At 43.4% G+C, this 14,548-nt stretch overlaps 2 protein-coding genes and 1 non-coding gene across 3 annotated transcripts in view; all 3 read right to left on the minus strand.

The window, feature by feature from the left end:
* Cryl1 (crystallin lambda 1) overlaps positions 1–14,548 on the minus strand; it is a 126,082-nt gene that overhangs the window by 47,723 nt on the left and 63,811 nt on the right. The gene's annotated exons all lie outside the window — the stretch shown is intronic.
* On the minus strand, positions 2,107–2,748 carry LOC114638651 (mitochondrial inner membrane protease subunit 1). Its single transcript, XM_028787212.1, has one exon. It carries the CDS (start codon positions 2,703–2,705, stop codon positions 2,205–2,207), a length of 501 nt encoding a protein of 166 aa, XP_028643045.1. The 5' UTR covers positions 2,706–2,748; the 3' UTR covers positions 2,107–2,204.
* Positions 13,364–13,483, minus strand: LOC114638671. Its single transcript, XR_003713905.1, has one exon. It is a non-coding gene; the product is annotated as a small nucleolar RNA SNORA26 (small nucleolar RNA).

A 14,548-nucleotide genomic window follows, 5' to 3' on the forward strand; every position in this document is an offset into this window, starting at 1 on the left:
GAGAGAGAGAGAGAGAGAGAGAGAGAGAGAGAGAGAGAGAGAAACACTGCCAAGTGAAAATAAACCTTTCTCCCATCAAACATGTGAAAACTTCTGATTCTAAAACTACGATGTGCTGGAAATGTAGTCCTCCCCCTTCAAATACTGGATGATTTTACACAAAACAAACTGTCCTTTTAAATGAAGTACTTCACTATCAGAAAGTTAAGAAAATCATCAGGTTGAAAAAAGTCAGGACGGTGTTAATGTATGCCTTTAATTCTAGCACTAGGGAGACAGAGGCAGGCAGACTGGACTACAAAGCAAGTTCCAGGGCAGTTGGGGATATGCAGGGAAGCCATGTCTCAAAAACCAAACCAAAACAAAACAATAAAAGCATCAGCAGATGCTGGGGCTGCAGGGTCAGGGGTCACTTCAGCGTCTGGGTGAGGGTTGTTTCAAATACTGTCTGGAAAGGTTGAAAAGATGAGCCACATTTAAAAGCCACAGTTCAGTCATCAAGATCCATGTCAATGAGAGACCCTGTCTTCAAAAACAAGGCGGAGCTCCCACCCAGGGTTATATGTATATCATACACATGAACACACCTACACACGTGTACCTACATACACAAACACATTGTATACATGTTAACACAAAATAAGTAAGTGAATAAACAATGAATGCATGAAATAGATTCTGCTTACTAGCAGGAAAAAAATAAAAATAGCAAAAGCTGGGGTGTAGTCAGAGGGTAGGGCACTTGCCTATCATAAACAGAAGGCTCTAAGCTCAGCTTCTGGCACCAAAACACCAAAAATATTAGCGGAGAAGCTGGGTGTGGTGGGGCAGGCCTTCAATCACAGAACTTAGGAGGATGAAGTGGGGGGATCATGAGTTCAAGGCCTCTATCTCAGGAAACCCCCCCCAAAAAATATTACTATAATATATATAACTAGCGTTGTTTCCTAGGAAAAATGATGACAAGAGACAGTCCAGTGTCCCTAAGAACTGAAGGTGAGCCTCAACTCAGCCCCAGCTCAAGTATGTTAGAGAAACCTGCTTCCAGCCCCTGTGTCTTCTAGAAACAAGTCTCTAGGGACAGAGAATCAGCCAGAGCCTTGGCTTTTATACTGGTACTGTCTCACAATTAAACAAAAGAAAAAAGAAAAAGAAAATACATACTAGGGACTCCTTGGCTGAAAAGCAAGTGAAAACAGAAACGGGGCCAAATGACATTCAGAGAAGGTATTCTCAGATGTATACTTTGACATAACAATAAATAATACATTTAATAAATTAAGAGGTTTTGAAAATTCTCATAGTGAGACTATAAAAAGAATCAAATGGAAATTCAACAGCTGAAAAATACAATTAACTTCAACTAACCTAGAGGATGCACTTCAAGGCAGATCAGACTTAGCTAAAGAAATGAAGACACATCAGGATAAAATATCCAAACTGAAGGATGCAGAATACAGGAAAAAGAAGGGCAGATGCATGGAAGTGCTAAGAGATGCTCATATACAGGTAGGTACACCCAGAAGAGGAGCGGGAGGGACAGTGGATGGATAGGGGAATGCACAGAGGAGGAAGGGTAACTTCTGAGCCTGATTAAAGGAGTGGCTTTGCGTGCTTGCTTGGGCTCCTAAGGATCTATTGTGAAGGATTTATCCATAAGGGGGACGAATGTGCACATGTGCACTTGCAGACCTCAACCTCCACTCTGGTTTTGAGACAGCATCTCTCCCTCGGCCTGTGACTCCTTGATTAACCTAGGCTGGCTTAGCCAGCAAGCCCCAACGACCATCTTATCTCCACCCATCCAGTTCTGGGCTAACAAACAGTGTCCCAGGGATTGAACTTGGGGTCTCATGTTTTCAATGCAGGCTCTTCGAGAACTAAGCCATCTTTCCATCCCTTTTTAAAGACTTTTGTTTAAGGTCCAGCTAGTCTGGCACACTAAGCATTAAAAAAAAAAAAAAACTGTCTCAAACAAGGTAGATGGCAAGGCCTGACAACTTGAGGTTGTCTTCTTTTTTTTTTTTTTTTTTTTTAATTTTTATCCAAATACTTTTAATATATATTGCAGAATGTGATATTTACTCTTATATTTAAAACATAAAATTGAATAGCAAATAGTTTATTGTTAAGTTCATGGTTTCAACTATAGTAATAAATTCACTTGAATAGGAGACAATAATCAAGTTAAAAGGAAATACTTATTATTCATCAGAAAATCTGTGGCCATTTGGGCTGTCACGCAGAAATCCAAAGTCACTGAAAGGCCAAATCTTAAAGAAGATCCGTCCTCTTATTAGTCCATATGGTATAGGCCCATAATACCTGGAATCGGTAGAATTCTGTAAGTTATCACCTTCTAACCAAACATGACCTGTTGGCACATAACTACGGCTCTTAAAGATATCAGATGGACTAGTGGTAAGGATTTTGTCTCCTTCCAAACCAATTACTCTTTTACAGATATTTGATTTTGGATCACTAGGACTTTTTGCAATTACAATGTCACCTCTTTGGATGCCGTAAAAGTGTCGGCTAAGATTTTCTGCAAAGACAATATCTGAATTTTGAATTGTGGGTTCCATTGATGGTCCAGAACACATTACAACACCACCAACATATTCAAAAGCACAATGAGCTATACAGCCATACTGAATGGTGTAGCCAGCAAGTCGAAAGGCCTTTCCCAGAACACCACGAAGCATACTTCGATGTTGACTCTGCCACCACCAGCCATAGGTCTGTTCTACAATCCTATCAAGTTTATGCAGGTTTCCAGGAAAACCCAGATCTATAGGAGATCTCAGAGCGTGTGTGAGTCATCCATGGTTTTTCCGATTCCTGCGACCCCAAACACCAACAGAAGTTCCTCAGCCAGGACTCAGACGGACCAGATTCACCTGGGCCACGTACCTTGAGGTTGTCTTCTAACTTCCACACATGTGCTGTAAGCACATGAATACTCCCCACCCCCCACACACACACGCACACATGCCCGCACAATCACACATTACATTACACACATATATCATATACACTGACACATAAAGACTGGGTTTTTCTAAGATTTTAAAAATTAATTAATTAAGATTCTACACTTGGGAGATGGCTCCTTTGGTAAAACACTTTTGCCTTGCAAACATGAGGACCTGAATCTAATCCCCAGAATACATGTAAGACTATGAGACACGGTGGGATGCACTTGAAATCCCAGCACTGGAGAGGGAGAGAAGGAAGATCCCTGGGGCTCACTGGGCAGCTTGTCTAGTCTAGTGAGCCATGGACCAATGCACTCACACTTTTCTAAAAAGCTATACCTAAACTTTCAGTCTAAGAGAGTTCCCTTCCAAATGGAGATGTAGAAAGTGTCTGTAGCATTTACTATCAAATCAAAGACGCTTGTTCACATAACATTTGCCCAGGGAAGAGGACTGATTAGGATACTTAGCCATCATCAGGAATATGATTAGTCAGTGCTACAGATAAAGAGTTACAATCCTTCTTGATTAATAATGCTACAGAAAAATAAAACTTTTGAAGTCATGAGTCTTGGTCTTAAATAACAAAGGACCAAGAGAGGGATACTTAGGTGCCAGGATTGTCAGGGTCTCTGCTGGTCTAGTTAGTTCTCTGATGTCTACTATATTTGGCGGGGGGTGGGGGGTGGGGGTGTCCCTCAATGAAGAACAACCTCCTCTTTCAAAAAATGCATAGCTGAAGAATGAATGCGAGGTGTCTTGTTACCCTAACCAGCCTATTTTAAGATTTGAAAAACAATTCTACTGAAAACTCTGGGCTTAAAAGACTGCATTTAGCTGGGTATTGCAGAGAACACCCATGTTCCTGGTTATTAGAGGGCTGAGGCAAGAGAAACCACTGAGCCCAGGGGTTCAGGGCTATAGTATCCTATGTTGATTAGTGTCCACACAGTATTTGGCATCCTTATGGTGACCTCTCAGGGGTAGGAGACCATGGGCTATCCATCCCAAACAGTAGTGGGAAGGTGTCTATGAACAGCCACTGCAGTCTGGGCAATTCATCCAGATCTTGTAATAAAAAAAAAAAACCATTGTCACTGTTATTATATAGTGTGTATATTGTGTGCAACTTACAATATAGTAAGTTTTCTATATTCACTTTGAGCAGTTATTTTTAGCTCAAGATCTCTAAGAAGCAAGCCCAAAGACAGGACCAATCAAGAGCTAGCATATAACATCTGTGTATATGCCCATATAAGGAACAGTCCACTGGTGGCTAAAACATTCTACTCTACCTTGCAATAGCTTTTGGTGCTGAGGATAAACACAGAAGGTTACTCCTGGCCGTAGGACAGAGTGACAGAAAACTCTGCAATGTAAGATGTCTAATCTATGTATGACTGCTCTCAGCGGCTATTGGCTCCTCAGTATGAATCTCCACAGGAAAGTGGGGAAACGGTTGACCTTCCTGTTTGGACGAGAGTGGCCAAAATAGCCAACAGAAACAAGCAGGAACACTTGAGGTTTTCTGTGACATCAAGTGATTCCTGGAATGTGACCTGAATATGTTTTTGTCGCACTTATGAGTCTAAAAGCAGTAGCCCTGAGATTCTCATTAGTGAGCTAAGTGAAGGGAACAGGAATAAAAGCCTTGATTCCTAGAGGAGGAGCAAGAAGGGGTGCTGCCCACCTCAGGGCGAGCCAGGAGCTCTGAAGAGCCTCTGAAGCCCCAGGGACATAATACCTGAGGCAATGGTTGAGCCACAATCTTGCCCAGAGTTAGAGAAGAGCACTTTGGGGAGGAGAGTGTGGGCCCAGACCTTCATGGAGGACACGTGAAGGGAGGACGGAGAGCTGAGGGTGGAGCACACATGCAGAGGACATCAGAGAGAAGCCTCTAGGCAACTAGTCCTCATCTTTTTTTTTTTAATATTTATTTATTTATGTATATGAGTACACTGTCACTCTCTTCAGACACACCAGAAGAGGGCTTCAGATCCCATTAGAGATGGTTGTGAGCCACCATGTGGGTGCTGGAAATTGAACTCAGGACCTCTGGAAGAGCAGTCAGTGCTCTTAACCACTGAGCCATCTCTCCAGCCCCAACTAGTCCTCATCTTAAGCATATGGTATTAACGACAGGATGGGAAACCTTCAGTGCATCTAGGGGAACCATAGCAACTCCAAACCTTAAAACTTACCCAATGTCTAACCAGATTAACTCAAATCCCCACAGCGAAAGCCTAGCAAAAGGAAAGGTGTGCCCATGCAGACATTAAGAACGGTTTTTGCCAGCACCTACTGACTTTTTCAAAAGTCAGCATATACAAAAAAACAAAGTTGATAATCAGGAGATACAGATGTGGCTCAGATATTGGAGTGATTTGACAGTAATTTTAAATAATTACAATTAACATGCTAAAGGCATTCTTAAAAAATGCAAAATCACACATGTTTCAGCAGAGACTCAGAAGCCAGGTGAAGGTGATTAAGAGAATGCTAGAAAGGAAAGAAACAAAGTAACAGATGTAAAGAATGTCTCTAGACAGCTCACCGGTAGACACAGGTCAGATGAAAAAGGAGTCCGGATTCTTAAAAATGGGTTTGGCTGACTGAAATCACCCAAAGAAACCAGCAGAAAGGCTGAGAACTGAACATCTGAGATTTCCAGTAGCAACATCAAGTAAACTAACACATGTGGAACCGTGGGAGCTGAGACAGAGGATGGAAAGGATAGAAATGTAATAACGGCTAAAACTACTGTACAAAAATTAGCTGGGATGTAACATACGAGAGCTATGAACTAGGTCAAGGTCACTATGGGTACTTCCTTCAAAATGATGTAATTCTCACGGGAACCTGGTTACTTCTTGAGAGATAATAGTTAGACAAAGCAAGCCTACCATCTCTGTCTCCTTCTCAACGCCCATCTTGCAAGTGCTGTGAGCAAAGGGCCCTTATCCAAGAATGCATAACAGTGTTCAGACTTTCAGCCTCCAAAACTGTGAGCTGAACAAATCTCTTTTCTTACCTCCCCAACGGTTTAATGGGTAGGGTAAATATCTTTATAACGTTCCCAACCTCAGGTGTTTTGTTATAGCAAAGGAAGCAAGTATAAAGCGTGTCTCATGAAAACATGAAAGTAAATTAAAGAACTATCTTAATATCTGAGAAGCAGACCTCAGGACAAAGAAAGTAGCAGACAAAGAAGAGCAAACACCCTGGAAAGTTGATTGCAACGTTCTAAGAAGACACAGGAATCCTAAGCAGCAATGCCTCTCACAGCAGAGCATGGGGTGGGAGAACAAAGAGAGAGCACAGAAGACTTTGGGACAATGAGAAGACTGTTTGACATCATAGTTACAGATACAGCTCAATATGCTCTTGTCCAAGCCCACGGAACAGAAGCCACCGAGAGTGAAGCCCACCTTGAACTGCAGATGATTAATGGTGTATTCCAGTGTGGTTTAGCAATTGCATTCACTGGCGTGGGAGGAGACGGCAGCTGTGCGGTAGAATGGTTATGGGAGATCATTGTGCCGCCTTCATTTTACTGTCAAGCCAAAAATTTTCTCAAATAAGACAAATAAGAATAAATAAAGATATTAGACAATGTTTTGGATATTAAATACTAATTTCTTTATACAGTTAAAAATATATATGTGAAGTAAGAACTAAGATCCAAAAAGAGAAGTAGGCAAATTCATAGCTACCATTGGAGACCTCAGTAATTATTCCTCAGGACAAGCAGACAGAAAGAGCAATATTGTCACAGCAGCTGTTGGTCAGTTGTATCAGTCAACTCCATCTGCTTGACCAATCATAGGCCACTCCATCAGGAAGGACTGTACACTCTCCCCAAGTGCACGACGTATGGACAAGTCACAAAGATAGAACACATTCTGTTCAAGAACTAAAAACATCATCCAGGCATACTCTTGCATTAAAACCGAATTAAGATAGAAATGTACAACAAAAAATTAGGAAATATCCAAATATCTAGAAATTAACTAATGCAGATCTTAATAATCCAGAGTGTAATTAAGGTTATCATGGAAAGTTACAATTGCTTTGCTGAGACAAAGTCTCACTCTGTATCCCAAACTAGATTGGGACTCACTATATATATACTGGAAATTAGAACATTTTTAATTTGACTAAAATGAAAACAACACATAAAATAATTGGTTTCAACTAAAGCAGAGTCGAAAGAGCAGTTTATAGTCTTACGCATGCACAGTGAAAAAGAAGAAAAAAAATTGTTAAATAATTTTGGCTCCTTTGGTTCCTTTGACTTCTCTTTGTGTAAGCTAAACTTTCACTGTTTGCTTGTTTATTTATTTTGCAATGTTGTAAGAGAGCCTGGAACGCTAGGGACACATGGCCACTGAAGTGCAGGCCAACCTTTGAATTTTTGAGACCAGGTTTTGCCATGTAGCTCAGGTTGCTCTCAAATATGTAGTGTTTGCATCTGTGCCTCCCCAGCTCAATTTATTTTTTTTTTTAATTGATACCTAAAAACGCAGAAGTCGAGGCTGGCAAGATGGCTCAGTAGGTGAGAGAGTTTACTATACAAACATGAGACCTTGCTTGGGTTTGAATCCCCAGCACCCACGTAAGGGGCCATGCATGGCTGTGCACCCTTTAACCCCATCGGGAGCAGAGACGGGTAGACCCTGGGAGTGCAGTGGCCAGCCAGCCTAGCGCCAGTTGGCAAGCTTCAGGTTCAGTGAGACACTGTACCTGAGGGAATAATGCTGAGAGCAATGGAGGAGGACACCTAATATCCTTTCTGGCCTCTGTATATGCTTCTTTGCGCCTATGCACCCACACAGCCACATGAGTGCGACACCTCCCTCACACAAATCATACATATTTGTAGTGTGTTATGTAATGTTTTGAGACGTGTAGATTTTAGAATGTTGTGTACTGAAGTTCGACATGTCTCCTTTGTTTATAGTTTTTGTATGACTGGTAAGATTTCTCGATGCCAGGGATTGAGCTCAGAGATTGAGCATGCTCTGCAGCCTACAACAGACCTGCCTTACTTTGCGTATCACTTTCAGGAATTAGTTTGTTGAAATCTTGCTTTCTTGCTTGTTTTAGATAGGGAGTCATGCAGTCTAAGCTGGCCTTGAACTTCTTATATAGCCATGGATGGCCTTGAACTCCTGGTCCCCCTTTCTCTACCTCTGGAATCACAGGCATGCAGCACATGCCCAGTTCTTCTTTTCGGGTCTCTTAAGGGAGAGTCTTGAATTTTAATAAAATCTGACGTTTGCGTAGCAAGCTGTCTCACCTACTGAGCCATCTCGCCAGTCTCGACTTTTGTGTTTTTAGGTATCAATTAAAAAAATATGTTGAGCTGGAGAGGCACAGATGCGAACACTGCAAGTTTGAGAGCAACCTGAGCTACATGGCAAAACCGGGTCTCAAAAACTCAAAGGCTGGCCTGCACTTCAGTGGCCACGTGTCCCTAGCGTTCCAGGCTCTCTCCCAACACTGCAAAATAAACAAACAAGCAAACAGTGAAAGTTTAGCTTACACAAAGAGAAGTCAAAGGGACCAAAGGAGCCAAAATAATTCTGAGAACTTACAAAGTTCAATGATATACACACTCTGATCTTTCAAATGCTAGGCTTACCTGCATTATACCTGGTTTATGTGGTGCTGGGGCTCAGATCCAATGCTTGCTGAGTGCTAGACAAGAATTCAGCAATTAAGCTACATCCCTGCCCCAGAGTATGTTCTTTTAAGCCAGTGAGGGTTTTTTTTTTTTAATGTGTAGTTTATTTGTTTTATGTGTGTGACTGTATACCATGTGACGCCAGAAGAAGACAGCAGATCTGGACTTACAGGGGGCTGTAAGCTACCTCACATGGGTGCTGGGGGCTAAACTCAAGTCTGCTACAGTAGAGAGTACTTTTAACCACTGAATCACCTCTCCAGTCCCAGTGCCTATGAGTTTTATAATTCACTTGTGTGTGTAGATGCTGTCAGGGCCAGCGCTTGTGGAGTCCAGAAGCCAATCCCAGATGCCATTCCTCGTGTACGATCCACCTCGGTTTTGCTTTCTGGGTTTTTTTTTGTTTGGTTGTTTGTTTGTTTTTTTCCAGATGGGGTCTACTTGGCCTAAAGCTTGCCAAGTAGACTGGCCTGGTTGGCTACAGTAGAGCTCCAGTGATCCACCTGTCTCCACATTGCAGACATGGCCAGAATTTCTTATGTGGATTCTAGTGATCAAACTGAGAACCTTATGTGCATGAGTGTGACAAGCTGTCTGCTGACCGGGACACCTTCCCAGAACTACAGCTCACTTTAAAGAACAAAACAAAAAACATGTATTCATTTCTTATTTTATGTGTCTGGATATTTTGCCTGGATGTATGTCTGTGCATCACATGCATGCGTGGTGCCCATAGAAGCCAAAAAAGGGCATCACATCCCCTGAAACAAGAGTTACAGACAGTGGTAAGCTACCATGCAGATGCTGAGAATCAAATCCAGGTCCTCTAAAAGAGCATCCAGTGTTCTTAACCACTGAGCCATCTTCCCAGACTCCTACACCTCATTTTTGAGACCTCCTACTTCAAATTATAGGACTTCCTGCCTGCCTGCTTCTCTCCCTCCCTCCCCTTTCCTTCATTACAGGGTCTCCTGATGTAACCCATGCTAGTCTTAGATTCACAGTAATCCTCTACAGCAAGCTTCATTCTGTTCTCAAGTATGGACCGGTTCTTAGGAACCATTTGCCCTCACTGAATATGGGGATTTGCCAGGAAGCCCTCCCCTAGAAGATGCAACCAGAAGACCCCTGCACACAGCCATGCTCACACCTCTGCAGCATCAAGGGCTGTGAAAGACATGAGTCCACGAGAGCCAGACGGAGTGCCACATTAAGGAGTCTGCCCTGTGTCCTATTGCTAGAAAACAAAATGATGGGAAAATTTTAAATAATGGAGAACCAATCAAAATAACCATCAGGAAACTCTAAAACAATGGCAGAAGAGACAAACGAGAGGTGGATCTAAAATGAACTCAGGAAGTTGGGTGGACGGTAGGGGGTCTGGAACTAAGGGCATGTGCCAGGCATCTGGCTCAGTGGGTTGGCAGAGAGTGGCTTGGCAGAACTCTCCAGGCTAAGGATACAAATGACGGTCTAGGAGGAGGTGGACGTTGGGCTATGCTTTCAGCGCTCACACGGTAAGCACAATGATTGAGTCTGTGGCATGAGAGCCAGGCAACAAAATAAACCAGGACAGGTTTGAGCACTGTCCCAAGGGAAGTTCTGGAACCCTTCCAACCTCTTAGGCAGACAAGATTTTCAGTGACTTTCCAGTGTGAATATTTCCTTGGCAGCTTCCATCACCAAGGAAGCCATTACATACCAGCACACGCCATTTAGCAGCCTACACATAGGATAATAACCAAGCAGCAACCTCACTCTTCGCCATATTCCCAAAGACATCACAGGCTCCATCTGCTCAGCCTTGTCTGGGCCTGTGGCTATGCAAGGCTCACATCACACGGGAGCCTCCAGTCTAGCAGTTCATTGAACTGTGGTCAACCACGGGGCAGGTAACCAGGTTCACTCCTTCCTAAAGCAGTGGGTAAATGGTTTTGTTTTCTAATACCTTCAAGAATGTGTCTTCCAAACCGCCTTCATACTCAGATATCAGTCAAAGGTGAAGACATGGCACCCAAATGTGAAAAAACAGAGAAATGTTGGCATATGTTATTATCACTAATATTTCCAAGCATTTCAAAGGATACCCAGTACATGGCAAGCACTTTATATGCCGCGGGGGGAGGGGGGAAGTCTTATTTGGAACAATATCTGCTGTACAAACATGAGGACCTGACAGCTTATTCCCAGCACCCACGTAAAAGCCACGTGTGGCCACATGCATCTGTAACCCCAGCCCAGGGCTGTGGAACAGCGGGGACAGGCGGATCCTGGAACTCATCAGCCAGCTGGTGAAGTCCACATCCACTGAGAGACCCGGTCTCAACAGCTAAGGTGGAGAGTGTCAACTCTGTCTCTCACATATGTAGGCAAGCACACTCACATATGCACAAACAGACACATGCACAACGTGGACAGGCACACAAAAGTAAGCAGATATCAGAGTATCCTCGTTACAGTTTGGATTTGAAAGGACTCCCATCGGCCATGTGACAGCGCCTTAGTCCCCAGCCTATGACTGGGAGATGAAACCCTTAGGAGGTAGACCCTAGAGAAAGGACACTGCCCTCCCCCAGTGGGCAGGGCATCATTTTAAAGGGAACCGTAAGGATAGGTCTATTCCTCTTCCTCTTTCCTTCCTGACTACCGTGTGTTCCTTCATCACCAGCCCAAGAGACCAGAGACAGATAATACAAACAGCCTTGTTTTTCCCACGTTTTATAATTGAGAAACATTTGTGAATTCGTAGAACTAAGGAACAAACAGTAGTAGGCCTTGAACAAACAGAACTAAACTAGGGTTTTGCATCCACGAAGCCAGCTCTCAGTGACTCATTCATGATTGCCAGAGACACCTGTGTGCAAAGCCTTTTTTAAAAACCAAAAATGTCTGTATCACTTCAAAAGCAGTATGTGTTCACTACAAAGAATTTAGGCAAGTCTCACTCAAGTCCTCTCAAATAAAAACATTTTTTTAAAAAGTGGTATTTTGTGGGGGAAGGGGAGATGACAGATCAGAGCACACACAAGCCTGTGCTGGAGATGGGACTTTCCCATCACTGCGGCCTCGACATTCACACCATGCGCAGTTAGTGCAAGTTCACAGTGCTTGATTTTACTTAGGAAAAAGAATGAATGAGGCTCTCCTTTTATCTTTCTGGTGGAAGACAATTAGTATCGACTTAACCTCTCTCTCTCTCTCTCTCTCTCTCTCTCTCTCTCTCTCTCTTTCTCTCTCTCTCTCCCTTTTTCTCTCTCCCCATCTCTCTCTCCCTCTCCTGTCTCTCTCTCTCTTTCCCTCTCCCTCCTTTTCTCCTTCCCTCTGTGTCTGTCTCTCTGTTTGTGTCTGTCTCTCTCCTTCCTTCCCTTCTTCCCCTCTTCTTCCCTCTTTCCCTCTCTATCTCTGTCTCTCTTCCTTTTCTTTTCCCTTTCCCTTTTCCTCTCCCTCCACCCTCTGCCCCCCCTCCTTCCTTCCCTCTCTCTCTCTCTCCTCTCCCCCCACCCCCGTATGTCTGTGCTTGTCTGTCTCTCTTCTTCCTTCTCTTCCTCCTTCCCCTCACTCTTCCATTTTGCTTTTTGAGTAAGAATCTTGCTATGAAGCATGGCTGGCCTGGAACCTGCTATGTCACCCAGGCAAGCCTTAAACTCATGTCAACCATCTTACCTCCTCAGTGCTGGAGTACGGAGTGCACAACCACATCCAGCTAGTAAATCTGTCCTATAAGAACTTTCTTTCAGCCCCCTACAGGCTGGAGACATTTTACCATCCCTCTGAGTTAGGCGTTACACTGATCTCATGTTCCATTGTTTCCCAAAGGAGCTATAGAGGTCATCGTGACCCTGCTAAACCCAGAGCTACCTCCCGCTGTCTCCATAGACAGAGATAGGTGGCTCCCATCTTTTAGTGTGAACCACAGAAATGCAGATTAAGTCCAAGCTTATCATGTCACATCTGGAAAACAAAACAAAACCTAACAAACCAAGCATTGAAGAAGATGTGGATAGATTTCCTCGCTGTGGTTGGGAAAAGTATGTCGAATGACATGTTTTGGACAGTATGACAGCATGAGATGACATAAGACAGCATGAGCTGGATATACAGAAGTCCTCCAAGCCAGATACGTTGACAGAGAGCATGCAAGCAGAAACAAATAGTCACATGGCTACCAGGAGGCCACACACAGCTGTGTGGGACGTCACTCACCATACTTTTCTGTTTTTAATTTCTCACGGTTCATGAAAGGATAGCTTTTTAGGGACTATTAACAAACTTCTAAACCCATCAAGCTTGTACTGATGGCTGCCTTCAAGGAGGAGGAAGGGGAGACGATACTGAGGACGCCCCATTGAACACTTGAGGCTGTGGTGGTGCACACAGCTTTAATCCCTGCACTCGGGAGGCAGAGGCAGGTGGATCTCTGAGTTGGAGGCCAGCTTGGTCTTTGGAGTGAGTTCTAGGACAGCCAGGGCTACATGAAGAAAAAAAATACAGGAAAATGCATGAGCTAAGGCTATCACTGGACTGCCATGTCAAGGTGACAGTGAATGAAAATAGCATTGTCATTCGTCATACTTTTCTGTTTTTAGTTTCTCACGGTTCATGAATCCTTTCATGAAAGGATTGGTTTTTTAGGGACTATTAGCAAACTTCTAAAACCACATCCTTCTCATATCGAATTGATATTTCTTTTTTCTGGTTTAGCTGTGGCTTCAGAAAGGATCCAAGAGGAGGTTTGCAGTCCCTTTTCGGAGTTTATAGAGATTTCCTCTACTCTTCTGTGCTAGCCACTTACAGGACTGTGTCATCCTAGAAAGGGCACAAACCAGTATGTCAGAGCAAAACACCAAAAGATATAAAAGGCCTTCACATAGTCTACAGAACAGGCTTGTTCCAAGGCGGCCTGAGAGTACCAGCAGGACAGCCCTGTCCCTCACCTGCCCTCAGAATCACTACTGCCAATGCTGCCAGGTGCATTTTTCCAAGCTTTGTCATTTGTCACATGTGTTGTAAGTAAAAAACAGTAACACGTAAGCCAGCAACCTCACACTCCAGCCCTAGCACCACAGAGGCTGAAGCAAGAGGAAGACAAGTTCAAGGCCTGCCTGGGCTGCCCAGCAAGACCTTGTCTTACAAAACAAACACAGTAACGTCACAAAGAGACAGAGAAGGGATCAGGAACTTGGTCTCTGGGTTTTCTAAGTCAGTCCAGATGAAGCTACTTCCTTCTGTAAAACATGCCGCTACATTAAGATCTATGAGCTTTCTATTCTCAGAGGAAGCTGCTGCTGGTGCCAACAGGGCCCTTCAGAACTGAAAAAAAAAAAAAAATTCCAGTGTTTTTTAAGTCACAAGTTTGTGGTGAATTGTTATGGTGGCCCTAAGGCACTGATACCAGGGAATCCACTAAAGCTCTCTAGCCTGGTACATCACTACCAAGAGCATGGGGGCATACTCCCTCCAAGGCTGCTTTAACAATCTTTGAATTTTACCAATTTGATAGACTTTCATAGACTTGAGTACTTTTTTTTTTTTTTTGGTTTTTTTCGAGACAGGGTTTCTCTGTGTAGCCCTGGCTGTCCTGGAACTTACTCTGTAGACCAGGCTGGCCTCTAACTCAGAAATCCACCTGCCTCTGCCTCCCAAATGCTGGGATTAAAGGCGTGCACCACCACCACCCGGCTATAATTTACTTTTTTTTTTTTGATGACATAGAAATTGAGAAGCCCATATCTGAAAAATGCTTGAAACTGGAAGTGTTTTGGATTTGGGTGTTTTTCAGATTTTGAAACATTTACTAACACATAATGAGACACCACAGTGCTAGGAGTCCTATCTAAACAAAAAATTCAGCTACTATTTCACTTATTCCCTGATGTGGTCTAGA

The sequence above is a fragment of the Grammomys surdaster genome, unplaced genomic scaffold (assembly GCF_004785775.1).
Source record: "Grammomys surdaster isolate TR1022 unplaced genomic scaffold, NIH_TR_1.0 125617, whole genome shotgun sequence".
NCBI classification, from domain to species: Eukaryota; Metazoa; Chordata; class Mammalia; order Rodentia; family Muridae; genus Grammomys; species Grammomys surdaster.

Coding starts and splice junctions, on each gene's coding strand:
- LOC114638651 (XM_028787212.1), bottom strand. CDS start 2,705: ATGCTTCGTGGTGTTCTGGGAAAGGCCTTTCGACTTGCTGGCTACACC.